This window comes from Netta rufina (assembly GCF_964035555.1).
Source record: "Netta rufina genome assembly, chromosome: 1".
Taxonomy (NCBI): Eukaryota; Metazoa; Chordata; class Aves; order Anseriformes; family Anatidae; genus Netta; species Netta rufina.
The window spans coordinates 104,288,709-104,307,054 of NC_140123.1; the positions used below are offsets into that span (position 1 = coordinate 104,288,709).

An 18,346-nucleotide genomic window follows, 5' to 3' on the forward strand; every position below is an offset into this window, starting at 1 on the left:
GAGAGAGAAAAAAAAAAACAGGTACCAACTAACAGGTTTAGGATAGACAGGCATATCTGTCCTGTCTTTCCAAATCAATTCTGAAACTGAATCAAGTGGCAAGTCAGGTAAATAGGCAACTAAGCCACTCATTAGACCTCTTTCAAATAAAGGTATTGCAGAGCACGGTCAGGTAAACTTAAGGAGATCGAGATGAAATGGTTAAAAAGGCATCTTTCTGAGTTACCGTGCTTCGGTTGGACATCACATTCCAATAAATGCTATCGGGAAGATGTGCCCGAAGTGCTAGAGGCTGAGCATGCACTCAGGGCTCTGAGCAGGGTCCCAGGCACTGCTGAGGCCGTGGTGGCACGCAGTAAGGTCTGGCTGACTGGTGGGGGGCAGAGGGAAAAGCAACAAGCAACAGTGAATCAGTAACATCCTAAATTGCCACAGACATCGCTGCTATGCGTGTGTTACCAAAAACTTGGCCGTGGCTCAAAGCGGAGAGGCGGCCTAAATCCAGTGATCCAGATGTTTTATGTGTTTATGGCCCAAAAGCTGTGAAAGGATGGTTTGTCTGCTGTATAGAACAAAGTACAGCTAAGTGTTGTCGTTGCTTTGTAGCTTCATATCTTGTTTTCAAGACTATCCTTTTTGCCCGTTGTTCTAGAAAGTACTGGATGAATGCCAAAACCTGAGATCCTGCCAACTCCTTGTCAATAGTCGGGTTTTCGGACCTGATCTATGTCCAGGGACCACTAAATTCCTCCTTGTCTCCTTTAAATGCAAACCTAGTAAGTAATCCACACCAGGAAAAGGTGTTTTTGTGTGTTTCATTGTTTGTTTTGCTTAGAATGCCGCTGCACAAGGCTTTGCATAAATCCATGTTAAGTTTTACGTCTCTTAGATTAATAACAAGTTGTTTTTTCTACTTTACTTCAGCCTGCCATTGTGCTTACAACTCCACTGTGCTTGCTGCCAATGTAATGACCAGCATAATTTGTCAGAATCAGTTGTCAGACACCAGACTCAAAAGGAAAAATGTCTTGGAAAATATTTTTAAAGCCATGTCTTATTAGAAATACAGAGCTGAACAGCAAAAACAGATGTTTGGGTTAAGGATCCAAATGATGAAGCTATCGTAACAAGTAGTATTAAAAATGCTTAAAAAGTAGGACCAAAGCTTTCAAAGATCCTCGGTTTACTACCTACTGTTTATAAAATAATGACTGGAGGATACACTTGCATGGTTAATTTTATAGCAGGATTACCTGTGTCCTAAACAGGTAATTGACATTTGTATGGAAAAGGGACAAATCCTGCCTCAAACAGAATGACCTTTGCAAACACAAGAAGAGCATCAGAAAAATTAAGACAGTCACAATGAGGTTTCTTTTTTTTTTTCTTTTTTTCCAATTGTCTTTTCTTGTTGCTATTATGTATGAGAAAAAGCCCCAGCTGCCCAGGGGCTCAGCTTTTCCTGGCAGCTCATCTCCAGTCTGGCTGAAATGGGTCCCAAAGCAAATACTTGAAAGAATCTTAGAGTTTACATTTTTAATATATTACAATTACTGCATTATTCACAGTAGATTTGAATATTGTAGCTGTACCAGTTCTCATTAGAAACCTCCTTTTACTAATTGAAAGTGGACTGGGTTCCTCTTTGCTACTTTAAAAATATTTTTTTCCACTGGAAGTGAGTTAAAATGAATGCCTGATATTCTCTGTGACCCAAATATTACAAAAGCTAGTCCAAAGTGTATTTAACAGCAAGTGCTGCCTTCAGAATTGAAGCAGAGTCCAGGTCCAGTGTAAATTACATGATTTATTGGACGGGAAATTTATGTTTGTAGGTAAGATAACAACATTGTTACACTTGGCTATGGGAAGCATCCTTACTCAGGAAATCACTTGAGCATAATTTAAGCATATGTTACAATCTCCTCACCTTCAGGTGGGCACTTAAGTAATTGCCCAAATCCCTCAGTTTTTCATCTATTTAGGAATGTTGCATTTCCTGCTGTTGCTGAGGTCTCTGTTGTGTTTTTACCCTGTGCCACTCGCAGGTTTGTTCTGTAGCCTCCCCAGCAATCCCAAAGCACGGCTGAACAGAGCTTTAGGCTGTCAGCCCTTGGGTCAGAGCTGCTGTTTTCTTGGCCTGATCCCCACGGGCGTACACTATGGCAGGTGTTTCTGCAGAAGCAACAACCTGCAGCAGGTTTACTATTCTTAAAAAAAATTCTTTTTTTGACTTCAACTTGTGAGTGACAAAGAGTTCAAATGGAATAAACTGGATTATTACCTAGAGAATTAACCCTTTTTCAAAAGTCTGTTCTGTCCTAAACAAAATAATCTTTCCTTTGCTGAGTAGATAGGAGTTTTTCCCTGCCTGGTTCCCCTAGCCCCGACACCCACACTCTGCTCCAGCAACACCTCTCAGTAACAATAAGATTTCCCTTTGCTCCTGCTTAGCTCAGGAACCTCCTTTCCTGTTTTCACATTTCTGAAAGACAGCAAAATGGAGCAGAACCAACCCTTCTCCCCGGCCCCATCTACACAAAAGGATGGTTGGCCATGACCCTACCCAGGCCAGGAAGACCTGAGCAGTGAAATGCCGCAAGCAGAGAGGTTGCTCAGGCCAACTGGGGACCCCTTTGGCCAGATGGCAGACTCCAGCCAGATCCCAAGCTGGGATCAGCCGCCCTGCCCAAAAGGCCACCTCACTGCTTCCCTACCCCGTGTGGGGAGACCCACCAGCCCGCCTGTGCCCCCTGAGAAAGGGAGGGGGATGTTTTTCTCGGGCTCCTGTCCATGTTTCTTTGTCAGCCAAACTTTCAAAGCAGCCCTTGCCAGGTCGGGGAAACCCACTGACCATGGTGGAGAGGTGAAAATGCAGCCGAGGCCTGGCTTGGCACACGCAGGCCGTGCCCAGGGGCTGTGCTGTGGCACCAGGTGATGCCAGCCAGCCATCCCCGTGACTGGTGAGCGGCCTCAGCACTCCATCAGGCATTGGGATAGGCACAGAAAGTGACGTTGTCCTTCAGGGGACGAAAGGAAGGGATGAGGTTTCTCCTACTGAACAGTAGTGGAAAGCAGGCCAGGAAATCAGGCGGGAATGGGGGTGGCTGTTCCACTGAGAGAGGAGGTTGGCAAAAGTTAGTATTTTCATTCATTGTTAAAAGGAGCTGGAGGCTCTAGATACTCATAAGGGAACAATTTAGTTGGAGGAAGCACTCTGCTTTGCTATTGGCTTTGCCTCTGGGTGTAATCGTGCCGCATATCACTGACAGCACAACTTACAGAAAAGCTGTTTTCTGTCATGCTGCTATTTGCTACGAGCAGTCCAGCTGAGAAAGTTGCCTCACGCTACCGTATTGTTATTTGCTTCTATTTTAGCTGAATACAAAACCAAATCGGCCTGTGAAAACCAGGAACTGAAGCTCCACTGTCAGGAGTCCAAGTTCCTCATGATCTACTCTGCCATCTACGGCAGGCGGGCACACGAAGAGAGCGTCTGCTCGGCCGAGGCGGAGCGCGTCCCCCCGTTCGGTATGTGACCATGCTCTGAACAGACCCTCCAAGAGGCTGCACAGGGAATTGAGGGCACAGGCGGGGAGAAAACTGCAGGCATGAGAGCATTGGCATCTTGGAAGTGCCGGTGATTGAAACGTGAGAGATTATTTCTGGAACTCAAACAAATTGCCTAGCACAAGGGAGAAATGAGTAAGAAATGTAAGCAAAGTAATAACCCTTGATGTAGTTAATCAGTTCTTAATATGATTAACATCAAAAATTATTTCTGTTGGCTCTCTTGAGCTTAAGTGACTGTATTAAACAGCAGCTGCTGGCCTCTCATCTTCCTCCAGCTTCTGATAATGATCAAGCAACCCGAGTGGCCCAACACCTTATCTCACAGCTACCTTCCACTTTGGTTTCTGCTTCCACTGTCTTTACTTTCCCTTAAATGCAGCCAGTCAGGATGAGGTCCACAGATCAGGGACCATTGCTTTAGATGCTGTTGTTTGACCAGACTCCAAGACTGTAGTAGCATGCTAATAAATCAGATGTGTCTGGGACTTCTCTTTGGCACCAAGTCCAGCAGGCAGGAAATGTCCTGTGTATGTAGCACTGAGCTCTTATCCCCCCAAGCAGGACGAATGCATGCAGGCTGCCTCCTGGGGCTGCTCTCTGCCCAGAATTGTGATGGAGAGCTGGTGAGAGGATGCTGTTGGACAGGCCAGAAAAGTGCAGGACTCGTACATACCACCACAGAGCACTGTGTTACAGTGTCAGAAATGTTCCCTGCCGCGGCTGATTTGCTAGTACAAGTACATCCCAAAGAAGAGAATATTAATGATGCTCGATTAGTAATTAATATATAGCCAATATAGCAATGTTGATAGAATTTTAATATCACTTTGGTCACAGTCTATGAACACTGTCAGACTCACACCATTCCCTTTCAAAAATGTGAAAGAACCCAAAACATCACAAGTAGTTTATGGTCTTCATCAGTAACTTGTCATCGACTTCAGTGTGTAGTCTCAGCTGGTGTATGACTGGTGACTCAATTTTTATCATTAAGTATTTATACTTTTATATAAACTTATAGTAGCACATGGTTATGAGGGTGCTTGATGTTTGTATGAATGTGTTCAATGGTTGACAGCGAAAGCGTGAAGGTAAATTTGCATGCTGTAGAGAAGGCCAGCACAAGATCTGGGTGTTGTTTACATCCCTTCATACCACACAGGGAAGGACTTACATGACTGACACCAGTCCTGTCTGTGCAGAGCCTGAACTTTACTTACTTCTGAGAAACGTGCTACAAGTGAAATCTATAAGAAGCATTTCTGAACATCAAGAAGAGATCAATAATTAGTCTTAAAAGCCATTTGTCTGCAAGCCAATGTTTCAATTTAGTTTTATAGGTATTAAAAATGGATTGGCTGAAAATTGTATTCTGTTCTTTTACAAGAATTTATTTAAAATCGCCAAATCTGTGTTTCGTATTAGCTGTCCTGTCTGATCCTTCACTGGGGCTTTAGCTCTAGATATCTGTTCTACAAAGGAAACATTTCAGCAGGCTTCTGAAGGATCCATACATCCTCCATGATGATGACCTTGACTCAAAGCAGAGAAGAGAGAGCTCAGTTGATGGAGAAAGGCTGCTACCGTACTTATTTCTTGCACTTCATTCACCTCTGGGAATTGCTCACTTGTCTATGGTGTCAGTCCTTACAGTTCACAGATCATACTACTACAAATCCTTTCTATATAAAGTTTCCCCATGTAAGTAGATGAAGAGTTTGCAACAATGACAAATTCTGTGCTGTCACTGCCTGCATATAAGCAACTCCTGGCTGTTGCTGTTCTTGTGCTATGCAAAGAAACCTAAAACAGAGGTAATAGGAGAGAGCATAAAAGCTGAGACAAACGCAAGGTAGATCTGTAGAAGGTAGATCTTTATGTGGGTTTCCCATTACTTAATGAAAGTAGCTGGCCTCTTGCTCCATGCTGCCAGTAACCCCTTGCAGTGAGCATAATTTTCAAAAGCACTTATGTGGCTTGGGGAGATAGATTCAGTTATCACAAGGGACTGAGCACTTAGGAGCCAAATCCAATTGACTCCAGTTCTATCCATCTGGAGCTTCAATCTTATTAATGTGGTATCTGAAGCACGATACAGATGTCAGTGGGTGCATAATAAGACTTTTTAAGTGCTTGGATACCCTTCTCTCAGAGAAAGCAATAATAAACTGAGTGTCAGCATGATTTTAATGATTTGAGACAATTTAGAAAACATTTCTACTGCTCTTCATTCCAGAGTCAGAGCCCATGTACCTGTATATGTTTGCACCAAAAGCTAAGTCTGCTTCATCTCACATCCATGTTGTTTCTACACGTTTGTTCATCCTGGGCTAAAGACAGTGCTCAATCCTTTCCATTTCTTTCATTGCATTATAGGGAAGCTGTTTTGTTGTTGTTGTTGTTTCGTTTTGTTTTAGTACTATGCAGAACAGAAGTTGTCTGTAGCTTCTCATGACATGCGTAGGAAATCTCTGCTGAGTTTAGTTTTGCATCAAGGCATACTGGATGTGGTCCTGCTAGGAGGACTGGATATCAAATTAATTAGATACTCACATGCAATATAGCTGGTAAGCAGTTACTGACAAGCAGCAGCTTTGAACTGAGACAGATGTATTCTGAATTATCACTTTTCTTTGAACAATCTATCAAACCAGCTGACAGATTTCCAGAGCTATGCTTCAAAGGCAACACAGGAAGATGTATAATGTCTTTAGCATAAAGGCATTTCTCCATGTAGTAAATAGAGTATATAAATCCATCACTGTTATTGATGACATCTGTGTAGCCTCAGAGCACTTGTGGGATTGTGAGCCTTCAGCATTCAGCATGACTGCCTCCCCCTGGGACATGTTTTCCGAGCCAGTTCAATAATCTAACTCAGGTGCCATTGCTGGTACAGAGGAGGAAGACGAGCAATGTGGCCGTGGTGCCTCCCCTGCTAGGTAAAGACCTGGCAGAAAAGTTTTCTTCTGGTCTGTTTGGGTTTTGCTTACCCTTGGTGGTGGAACAGCTTTAGCATGAGCCTATGCCAACAGAAAAGCCTACACAGGATGGGATGTGGGAGACAGACACAAGTCCCTGTTCTCCTTCAGACAAAGAGAGCACGTGAAATACTGAGTACAAAAAACTCCCTAATGTGCACTGCAGCCAATACAATGGCACCACTTCAGTCCCAGGACTGATACCTAATTATATGTGTGACTTCCACCTTTTGTTTCCAAATGTCTTCTACTTTTGTTAAAATTGTCCAGAAACAAAAAGCTGCACTTAGAATGACTCATCTTGCTCAATGCAGGTTTGGGGAGGGGAAGATTAATAAAAAAAAGATGGTATTTCCAGGTAAGATCAGTAAAAAATATTTTTCCTGTTTTTTCTCCTTCATCATCAAACCGAAGGAGGACTTTTTTACATATTTTACATGTTCTCCAACTTGGCATCAGGACCATTCATTCCTGTGAGTGGACACAGTTGCCCCCTTCAAAGGACAGCACATAAAGTCTTGTCTCCAAGTATTTTAGGGTATTTTGCCTTCAGGAAAAGTTTCTTCTGCAAAGTAAGCTCTTGCCAAAAGTAGGAGAATTCATTGAAGCTCAGGGGTTTATTTCCATTATAAGATCTCTGGATCTTTGCAGGAAAATCAAGGACTTCAGGCAGTGTCCTGCTTCTGCAGCTGTTCAGTGACTGGCACTGTTAGGACTCCACAGGATTTGGAGAAAGTAACTTCAGCATTATGCTAAGATTATCAAAAAGCTCACAAGAAAACTGAGATTTGTTTTGGTTACAGTTCTGCTTAGCAGGATCTATTGTGCCCAGCAGGTCTCCAGCAAAGCAGGAGCCTGTAGCAGTCGGTTCCTCTTCTGATATGCTCTCTCTTTTACATTTGCGCTAACATGTGTATGAGGAAAGAGAAAACTTATTGGCCAAAGGAAGCTAAAGAGTTGTGCCAAAACAGGTTGCCATAGAGAATATGAAGAAGGTTCAGGCCAACAAACACTTCCCAAATCATAAATTACTCTTGTTAATACATGAAAGTACTTGAAAGGAGGCTTGGTAGTAGGCAACCTCTAGCTGCAACTTGCAAGCTAGAACACCAAAACGTAATTCCCAGAAATCTTACCTGGATGTGCACTGGCTGGTCAGGTACGTGCTTCCACAAGTGGTAGTGACCAGCAGAGCCCAAGAGTGCCCATCTGCACTGCTGGAAGGTAGGGTCCTTTCCAGCACAGCTCTCTTTAACCTGTTTCCATTCCGGGGAGAGTGAAGGGGTGCGTGTGAGTGTGTGTGTGTGTGTGAAGAATTCAGGCACTCCCATCACGGCTGTCACCATGGCATGACTTACCCTGGGGCTGGATTTTGTCTAATCCCCTCTTCCCGCTGAAATGATATTCAGGTAATAAGAAGGGGTGTTAGGAAGGAAAGAGAGACTTCCAAAATCCTGTAGATGCCTTCCAGCCCGGCACGGTATCACGATGTCATTATATAACAATGTTTTGTGATATTGTGATTTTTTATTTTATTTTTTGTATCAGTGTTTTGGAATTCAATGGGCCTGCATCTGTTACTCACCAACAGTGACTGAAAAGCTTGTGGCTCCTTCCCATACCAGGGGGTGTATGTTCCTCCTAGTGTGAGCCAGTCCCTCGTAAAAGTCTCTTGAGAGCAGCTGTAAGTGAAGTAAGGGTACAAACAACTGAAGTCAGATCTGGAAGCACTTACGCACTGATGGTGTGGGTGGGGTAGATGCAGAGGCACGATTCTGTAGCAATACCAGGGCTCAGGGATGTGGAGAAGCTTCACATCTTCCCTTGCAGCTTCTGCCACTGCTGCCTCGTCACTTTGGGTGTGGGAGACAACAGGCAGCAGAACCTTAGGGGTGCAAAGGTGGGGACAAAATTGCTCGATTTTGCTTCCACCACAAAATGTCTTCAGTCAGCTCTGTCTGCGTGCAGACATCAGACATGAGAAGATCCTTGTCCGTGTCATCCTTGATAAACTGGGAAAACCAGGAGGTGTTTTGGCCTCAAAAGAAGCCATTCCTCCCCTTGGCCCCAACAACAATTGTCAAGACAAAGCTCCCCTAGAAAGAAAGCAGCAGCAGGAGAAGAAGCAATTGTTGGAGTGAAATAAAAAAAGATCAGTCACCATTTTTTGACTCCAGGTAACTTTCTGCTGAGGTGACTGGAGGTCACATTTTGCTGAGCAGCTGTTTGGAGGTGCTTAAAGCATGCTCAGACACACAGCACTTCATCCATCAATGTTTCCCTTACCAGCAGTTGAGGGGTTTTCTTGCGTATAGGTTCTTCTAGCTTAGATTTTTGAGCTGTTGGGAAAAGTGTGCTTGGCATTCAAGTTCAGAGTACGATAAGGAGGTGAATTGTGCAAACCCAGTGCTGTGAGCTGTTGAGCAGTAGCAGTTTGGTCCCTGCTGCCACCCGAGGAGCGGGGAGCTCCCCCTGTGCCTTCTCCTCAGTATTGGTGCTGGCAGATAGATCCCTCGCCCCGAGCCTAGGCGGGATGGCTGTGGGGTTTTTGCACCAGATGCTCACAGGCTGAATTCCAAACTCCGAGCTACTCGTAAGGAAATCCAAGAGCCTCGCAGCAGGCACAGGAGGTACAGGTGGCAAGGAATGGCCTGTTCTGACAGTAAGTGGTGTTGTTAGCATATCGTGCCGCCTTGTTCGCTGGTAGAACATGGACCTGGGATATAAAGGTATCAGCAACGCTTTTCCTAAGTGTTTTTGCTAGAACCAGCAGTGCAAATGGCCCTTCTCTGATGCGCAGGCAGGACCCTGTACGCCATGCCCTTGCATAAATTACCATGTTATTATGGAAACTTTCTTTAGGAGCTTGCAGCCCTGCTTGCTCCGGAACTCCATGGTTTCCCCTTGTCAGTTCTTATCCCCGGAGCTGATGGTTGGGCTCCACAAAGCACAAGCCGTGCTGATGCAGTAGTGTGAAATCTTTGCTTTCAGTCGATTCTAAAAGCAAGCTCCTTATTCTTTTTGCGGGTAGGCGTAGCCCAGAAAACATAAAGCCCTGCAGGCCAGCAGTTTGGGATGAAAGCAGCTGGGCCCTAGCGTCGAAGCGAAAAACTGTGGTGGGGCTCCTCCTTTGGGTGCCCCAGCCCTTCAGCAGCACGTTACTTTGTGTGTAACGTGGATCTGCGTTCGAGACACATCCCTCTTGTGCTCTGGGAGCGGTGACGTGGGAGAAGACAGCCGTCAGTGGTGTTGGGAGCGGCTGTGCCAGGCCGGGGCTGCCAGCGCTTGGCACAAAAGGGCCAGCCCTGGCTACTCCATCACCTGCAGCTCTTGTGTGGCAGGATGCAAAGAAAGGGAGGGGAAGCTCTTACGGCCTGAATGGAGAGAAGCTTTGAGCAACCAGAAGACAAATTGCTGCTCATTAAAGCCTGCGTGATTTATGGCACGTCATTTGCATGCCAAAACTTTCCTAAACAAAGCTAATTAGGGAGCTGAAAGAGCCTTTCCTCTCCAAACAAGGCTTTCTGCTCCAACTGTTAAATAGCTGCAGTCGGATCTGATAGTGTCCTACTGTGCAAAGACCCTCTCCTCGGTGCCCGTATCTCCATGCCACCCATAGAAGCATTTCAAAGGATCCTCCAGCACTGGTGGTAAGAAACAGGCAACTCCAGCGGCAAGGCATGAAGAACTGAGCGTTTTCCCAGCCGTCCATCGCTGCTTTTTCTGCCACTGCTGGTGGATGTCACCAGCCTTCTAGCGTGCTGGGAAAGTGCTTCTCAAGAGGCCGTTTGTTTTAAACAGATGGTACCAATTTAGCAGGGCCCATAAATGTACGCTGAGTTCAAACATCGCTTCGATGTTCAGGAAGAAGACACAAGACATGTTTATGTTCGCCTCCTGATTTGTGATTTCTTCAGGACCGCTGACTGCTGATTCAGGACTGGCTGCTCACTCATGGACTCAGAATTAATTTATTAATTAAATTAAAATGGAGTGAATTGCCTCCTCGCTCAGACGCTGCAGTAAGGTGTTTGACCAGAAGGGTCCCTAGCAGGGAGGTAGCAATGGCACAGACAAACCAGACAGAAAGAAACTGAACAATTTTTGACCGCATCACTAAAGGCCAAAATCTTCCCAAACCACAGATAGCTGTTAAATAGTGTTACAGTTGTAAATTGCTGGTTTTGTTGTTGTAGTTATGGTTCTTTCCAGTTAACATTTGTGCTGTTCTGCAGAAGCAAGCCAGCCTTGGTCTCCATTCACACACCTGTGACACCAGCCAAGCCTTGGAAAGTTCTCCAAAACCCGGCCTGCCAAGAGCCTGTGGGCACATGACGGCTGGCTCCTCAGGTGGAGGAGCCAAATCCAACACGAATATAGGTGATAAGGAGCTATTAACTCCCAGAGAAACAAGAGCAAACATCTACCAAAGGCAAAATGAAACATGTACTCACTGTAGCACTGAATTTGTAGAAAACCATCAGCATAACAGCCAGCTGTGAGTAGCTCGAAGGGCATTATGTAGAAAACAGAAGTCAGCTTGCCAGACTGCTGTTGTGCTCCCAATCCATTCAGCAGTTGGACCTGGTGATCCTGAGGCTCTTTTCCAACCTGGATGACTCTGTGATTTATGAATCATCTGATAGTTCCTCCTGATATTCTTCAGTTGTTTTCGTACTTGCCAAAATACGCTACTTAGCTGCCTAAAAATGTCCACCTGGATATTAGTTAGCTGAGATCTCCAGAGGGACTAGAACAGCAGACTTATTTAAGCAGAGATATCCAGTATTTTAAATCAGCCTTCCCCACCTGCCCAGCAGACTCCTAGGACACCCAGGCCTTAGGTTTTCAGGTCTCCAGAAAGACAAAGCTGCTCTCCCCCAAATCTGTCTTGAAAGCTAACCCTCCGGGCCCTTCACCAAACATACAAATCAGCCCAAGCAAGACTTAGAATAAGAAATACCAGCCATCCGTAGAGGTCGACCAGATGGGTGAGGTAACGCTGACTGGAAGTGGGCAGCTTCAGAAAATTATTGCCTCCCCCAAAACCTGTGCCTTCTGCACACTTTCTGTTTCGAAACAGACACAGGTATTTTTTTGCTTGATGTATTAGGGTTTAGCACATGTGGATACTGAGAATTCAGTCGCATTTAAGACATGCCTTCTTTTCTTTAAAGCAAGTTTTTAAAAGGTTGCTCCATCCACGGCTCTCCATTGGTAGGGAGAAGTTGGGCAGCGGGGGCCCTCTGCACACACACAATGTGTCATTAGGCACGAGCACCGTGCAGTGGAGGTGCCTTTGAAGTTGCTTTAGGCACGTGGACTTGGCTTGTGGTAGCAGCCCGACTGGAATAGTGTGGCATTTGGTGCGGCAGGAAAAGTCAGGGGTCTGCCCAGTTAAACATCGAGCCCGGCCTGACCTCTTGGCCGTGGCGGAATGGCTCCCAGCAGCACCGGGCTGAGCAGGTCGTCAGCTACCTTCATACACCGAACATCGCTGTTGTGGTGCACAAAAATTGATCTCACCTAGCTGGAATTGAAACCGGGCACCTGGTCAAACCATTGTGATAACCCAGGGAGACAGAGAGAGAGACCTGCAAACAGGATTGGATCTCCTTTTATTTGTAAGCTCTTCTTAAGGTGAACCAGGTGGAGAGCTGTTTGTGGGTGCTTGGTTCTTCCAGGCCGTGATCAAGGGAACATAAATGACATCCAGCACAGCACCTCGTTTGTAGGTTGACATGGATCTTGCTGCAACCTTAGCACGCACCTGGAAGCCAGCAGGAGGCAGTTAGCTTGCTGCAAGTTCACATTTTCTTTGCGTGCTGAACTTCCTTGCATTCACAAATCCTGATGCCTAATTCTGAAATCCCATTTAGGCAAACATAGCTGTCCGAAACTGAGAGCAGATGTGTGTGTCTTGTTGTGCCCATAGCAGCTATTACTTCTGATCACACTGCTGGTGTATATTTATGGCATGTATTTTTCTTTCAGATTGTTTGTCTTACACGGCGTTGGAAGTTTTATCGAAAAGGTGTTACGGGAAACAGAGGTGCAAAATTATTGTCTCTAGCCAGGATTTTGGAAGTCCGTGCCTACCTGGAGTGACAAAATACCTTAACGTCAGCTATGCATGTGGTAAGAGCACAATCGTTTTAAAACCTTTATTTTGTTTGCAAAGCAAAGCAATGCCAAACAATGCACACATATGGAGACACAAACACACACACGGGCTTCTGAAATCTACCCTTCCTTAACACAGGAATTTTGTGACATGGCTATACCCAAAATATGTGAACAATCCCATGGGTAGAGCTGCACCCAGTGTAAACTTTGCCGTTAAGTTGTTGTGTTTTTTCTTTTTTTCCCTGTAAAAATGCATTTTATAATAAAATATTAAGTATGTATTATAATATCTCAAGAAGTGCTATCAAAATAAGATTCTGTTCTGCAGAATTCACCTGCAATGGAGCTAGGAAAAATAATCTGCTGTTGCCTGCCATGGGTCCAGGTACAGCAGTGCTGTGTACAGAGCCCAGTCCTGAAACCTGAGTCACACGAGCACACCTCCAGCCTCCAGCCTTGCAGAGGGATTTCCTTTCTCATGGGCAAGGTCTCACTAAAATAAAGGTTTGAGGTTATAGTTCCCTTGCAGGACTGAAGCCTACTTCAGCTCAGACAAGAAGGAAGAGTTTTTCATTTTCTTTATTGTAGCCTGACATATTTACATCATGTGGAAGCAGAGTTCCCTATAGTTCTTCTTCTCAAAAGTGAAGGCCATGGGACAGCAAAGTGTAGTACAAATGAAAGTGAGGGAAAAAAAATGACTGCAGGACTTCAGCGCAGTGCCTTGTGTGGGTGTTGCATACTTTCAGGAATGTCTTTCTTTAACTGTGGGCTTGAACAAATATCCTCAGCCTCTGCCTTCTGCTGCTGGCTAGTCGTGAGGTGAGTTGTGACCCTCAGCGGTGGCTGTATATCACGCCCCTGCACCAACCAGGGGATGTGCGAAATCTTTTTCACCGAGTTACTGCTCTGCTTCTGGGACATGCTTTTGGGAACAGCAGCGTGGGGCTGATCACTGTGTACCTGAGGATCAGGGGAAACAGAGCCCAGCTGTCTCCTTGCTGGTATGAGGGAATTTCTTTTGTGGTCTCCTGATGTAGCTGTGAGGTGAGGGGCACCACAGGGACTCTCTTGTGTTGTTGAGGAGAGCTGGGGACCTGCCTTCATGCTCACACATAACGTTGTCGTGCAGTTGTCTTCATGCCGTAGTAACTTTATGAATGAGTTAATGGGATCCTGTTTAATTAAAGATAGTTGTAACAGATTGCACTCTCATGCATCCATATGCTGGAAGAGAAGTGTGTGTTTGTTTGCAGTGAGGTTACGCGTTCTGCTTTGTAGGGAAGTGGTTTTGCAATAGGATAACATGGATAACAAATACCGCTCGTGTGTGCTGCTGGCACACCTCGAAGACTTTTTCTTCTGCCAGATCCTCCTGAGCTGTGCAGTCTAAAGCATTAGGCAGTGGTTTGCAGGTCTAATTGTTCTATAGATCATCTAGGGAAGAGGCTGGCTGTAGTCCAGAGTGACATTTTACAGTTAACTCCTACTGGTAAAAGGAGAGGCTGGTCTCTCACAGTGCCGGTGCCTCAATGACCCCCCTCAGCATCACACTCACCCAGCATCGGCCACGTGGAGGCTCAGAGAAAGAGGCTACAGCGTGGGGATGCTGCAAAGTGTAGGCAGGGGACGCCTGCACCTCGTTTTCTGCCTTCCAGCTCCTTCCAGGTCAAACTCTGCTCCTAGGAGCCAGGCCTGCGAACACAGCGCACAGGCTGAAAGAAGGCAAACCAACCTCGTCCGCTGACAAAAATACTCTGCTGCTGGAAAACAGTTACGAGTTACGGCGGTATACAAGCCAAAATAGAAATTAGCTCATTCGGCTCTATCGCTGTTGGCTTTCTGTTGCAAACAGGAGCAAAAAGTCCCAAAAAATTCCCTCATCGGGAAAGGAAACAGATATGACTTGGAGCCCACACACAGAAGAGTGCTGCTCAGAAAGAAGTGCTATTTTTAGTTGTTTTTGCAAATGAAAACTATGCTGAGCCCCAAGCCTCGGTCTCCTCTGTTCCATTTAACTCTCTTTAACACTGTTTATTGGCAAATCTCTGTGTATAGCATAGAGGTGAGCTTCATACTTGAAATTTCTTTCTATTTTTTTTTCTCCTGCAAATCAATCATTCTGCCTTCACACAATACAGGGAGCAGGTGCCAAGACCTGGGTACCTGAAGGGCCCATTCATCCCACACACAGTACATGAGCTCTCAACGTCTGCACGCTGTGCCTTCTTTTAGCAATTTTACTTATTTTAAGAAGTATGTGAAAACTTCTCAAGTGAAATAAAAATAAATGCCATGAGAAATGGCATACCCAGAGCCCTGCCAGCTCATCCCGAGCACCTTCCACTCTGGGACCACTTTGCAGAGCACTTTACATGAGACTTAAAACAGGCAAAGCCTGAGGTGCCACCAACAGAAACCCAATTAATGTTCGACATAAACACTCCTTTCCTGAGCAGGTGACCGAGCCCTGGCACAGGCTGCCCAGAGAGCTGTGGGGGCTCCTCTTTGGGGGTCTTCAGAAGCCACCTGGGCATGGTCCTGGGCAGCCTGCTGTAGGAGGCCCTGCTTGGGCAGGGGTTGGACCAGGTTGGACCTCCAGAGGTCTCTGCCACTCCCAGCCATGCTGTGATTCTGCAATGGGATTAGTAATTAACCAGAGATCTGTTTTCCAAAGCTGACAGTGCACCGTTTGCCTTTCTTCTTTCCAGTTCCTAAATTCATCCTCACAGCTGTCAACCCCCTGGTCAATGACAACAAGTCTTCCGTGAAGCTGAACGACGGTGAGCATGGTAATTAAAAAACTAATAATCGTTTACTCCTCTCCTTTGTCTTTGACTGCAGTAGGACAGCAGAGGTGGGTGTGAGGGAGGGGACAGGAGGAGCGCTGCTGGGACAGCATCTGCCCTCCTGGCTGGGACAGGGTGGGGCCAGCACGGCCATGGCTTGGCTGCCACAGCAATAGAGGGAAGGCTCTGCTGTCCTCTGTATGTTCCTTACACTATTTCTGCTGCCCACTGTATGTTCCTTACACTATTTCCAAGGAACTGTGAAGCTTTGCTTCAGTCAGCCTATGTGTCATGCCCAGCAGGGGCTGAGACATGCTGAACTTTGACTGACAGGGATGTGGATACCCGGCAGTCCATAAACAGTGCACTGCTTTCTAACTTTGACTGAAAGATGGGAAGAGTAAAAGTGCAAGTGCAGTTGGTTCGTGGTGAAGGGTCTTTTAAAAATTACACCAACACCTGTTCCTCCTAAATGCAAATAGAATGAACGATGTGGCTAGTTTGTTATGAATGTTGCACATTCACTACCATCACTAACTGCAGTGCCCTGCAGCAACTGGGCTAAAAAGTCCACTGGACAGGTGTGAAACCTAATGAAGTAAATTATTTCAGAAAGCCTAATGGGAACAGGCAAGGGGTTTCACTTCATAGTAGATCCTTTTTTAAAATAATTTTGCTATTTTCTATAATAATTTTGCTATTTTCTATATACTCAATATTTTCAATACCTTACTTATTTGCCGTTTATATTTGATTTCAATATTTGTTTTATCAACCATCATTTGGTCTAACGTTCTGCAAGGTTCCTATGGCACAGCACTGTCCTGCCTGTGTTTTAGTCAGACTCATTGGTACAAATGTCATAAGAAGAATATCACTTTAGTGGCTTCGTCATCTACAACGTGACTGAGTTTGCTTTACCTCCTCTTGTTGCAGGTATCGACATTGATCCAAAGGAATCCAGGCTTCCAAAGAAAGATGGCACTATTGTTAGCAACTCCTTGGCTACATTTGCATACATTAGAGGTAGGAAAAAGAGACAGATTGGTTCATTATTAGATTGTGGCATTTTGGAAGGAGTAAGGAAGGGGAGGATCACCTCAGAAGGTCGCAGCTGGAAATCCCGTATTTATAGTAACAGTATTGTTGCAATATACTCGCAGTCTTGTGGATGGGACAATCACAGCACAATTGACATTTGTGGAATATTTTCCATCTCGAAGGATCCAAACTCTTTTTGGGACTGCAGCCAAGATTTTTTTTTAATGAACGTTTTCAATGGGGGCTGTTGGTTGTTCAGTATTTTTGAAAACCTGGTCCCCGATCTGGGACTAGCGCTGGAGACATCCATTTTTGGAAATGTTGGTTTACATGCATGGAAGGATCATCGAGGAGCAACAAATAAATAAAAAAATCGTCCCAGCCATCGCCATGCTGAGCCGTGGCAGGTTTGTAACTTCGCAACACTAAGGCAAATTGTGCTGAGGCCAATAGATCTGCGAGCACCAGATCTCTAACACCACAGGAAAAGTCTAATGAATTTTGGAAGTGAGCAAGGGGCTGGCATTAAGAAGCAACTTTAAGGCTTCAGCTAAGGTTTTGGCCCTTCTAGAAAAACAGCAGGAGCCATGCAGCGGTCGAGTTGCTGCCTCCCTTGCTGCTATACTGGGATGTGATCTCAGCCTGTACCGGGAATCACAATGCTCCCTACCAGCCCGGGCTGGAGATGCTGCTGTGGTTCCTCGGAGCAGGGAGTTGCTCTTCCCATGCCCTCTGTTAGTGAGAGTAAGACCCATTTTGGCAGGGCAGATGGAAAAAAATGGTATGCTTCTGGTAGGTGGTTAAGAATGCTAACAAAGTGGTGGGATAATGTTGTTATTTTGTGATGTTTTCAAGAGTCCAGGATTTTTGCACAGTAATCTGAAGAAGCAGAGACAGCACCATTCAGTTCCCCAGTGCAGGGCGTTTTGGGTGCAGGGCACAGCAAGCACCCCCCACATCTCCTGCCCACAAACACCCACATAATGCAGGACTCTGGAAATGACAGCTGGCTTTTTTGTAGATAGACTTTGGCAGAGTGTGTGAAGTGTTTAAGCACTGGATTTCTAATTTCAGATCACCCAGAAAGAGCTGCTCTACTGTTTGTGTCCAGCGTTTGTGTGGGATTAATCCTCACGCTCTGTGCCTTGGTGATCCGCGTGTCCTGCTCTAAAGACTTCAAGAAATTGCAAGGAAAGAGAGAGCACCTGGTGCCAGAAAGTGACGGAGCAGACGAGAACAGTGAGAACGAGGAGGAGGACGACTCCTCTGAGTCGGAGCTTCAGGATGAACTGGCAGAACTTTACAGACCTCCTTACTCAGGTTATAACTCAGCAGAAGCAGCGGATCTGGCTGAACGGATCGAGCGCAGGGAACAGATCATGCAGGAAATTTGGATGAACAGTGGTTTGGATATGACACCACCTAGAAATATGAATACATTTTATATTAATGAACAATAAATGGCTTATTTTGGATGACACCCTAGCCTTTTTTTTTTTTTTTTTTTTTTGAAAAAGAAATGTACCTTCTGTGAAGGAACATTTGTATCAGTACATATAATTATTTGTAAAGTAAGAAGAAATATATGCAATAAAAACAGAGCTTCAAACCCTTGACTGTCTATAAATCATTCTGTGGAAAAACACTTTCATAAAGTCTCATAGTTTTGGATTATATTATAGATTGCTTTTCACTGTATTTTTGGGCTCAATTGCCATATGCGGGTTATGAAATATTAAAAAAGGAGAACAATATTTGAGAAGCATAACATGGAGAAAAGCCTTCTGCTTTAAGACATAGCACTTTTGTAACCAGTTAGTGTCTTGCAGCCCATAA

General features: G+C 45.2%; 1 protein-coding gene across 2 annotated transcripts in view; it reads left to right on the forward strand.

Annotated features, from left to right (window-relative positions):
• Positions 1 to 18,124, forward strand: part of EVA1C (eva-1 homolog C) — a 34,195-nt gene extending 16,071 nt beyond the window's left edge. The window contains exons 3-8 of one of the 2 annotated variants that reach the window (XM_084294147.1): positions 653 to 776; positions 3,379 to 3,531; positions 12,549 to 12,692; positions 15,392 to 15,472; positions 16,406 to 16,495; positions 17,585 to 18,124. In XM_084294147.1, coding sequence (XP_084150273.1) covers positions 653 to 776; positions 3,379 to 3,531; positions 12,549 to 12,692; positions 15,392 to 15,472; positions 16,406 to 16,495; positions 17,585 to 17,970 — 978 coding nt within the window. In that variant the 3' untranslated portion in view covers positions 17,971 to 18,124. The remainder of the gene's footprint in view (positions 1 to 652; positions 777 to 3,378; positions 3,532 to 12,548; positions 12,693 to 15,391; positions 15,473 to 16,405; positions 16,496 to 17,584) is intronic. The other variant, XM_084294148.1, reaches the window with a different exon arrangement.
• Positions 18,125 to 18,346: the final 222 nt, after the last annotated feature.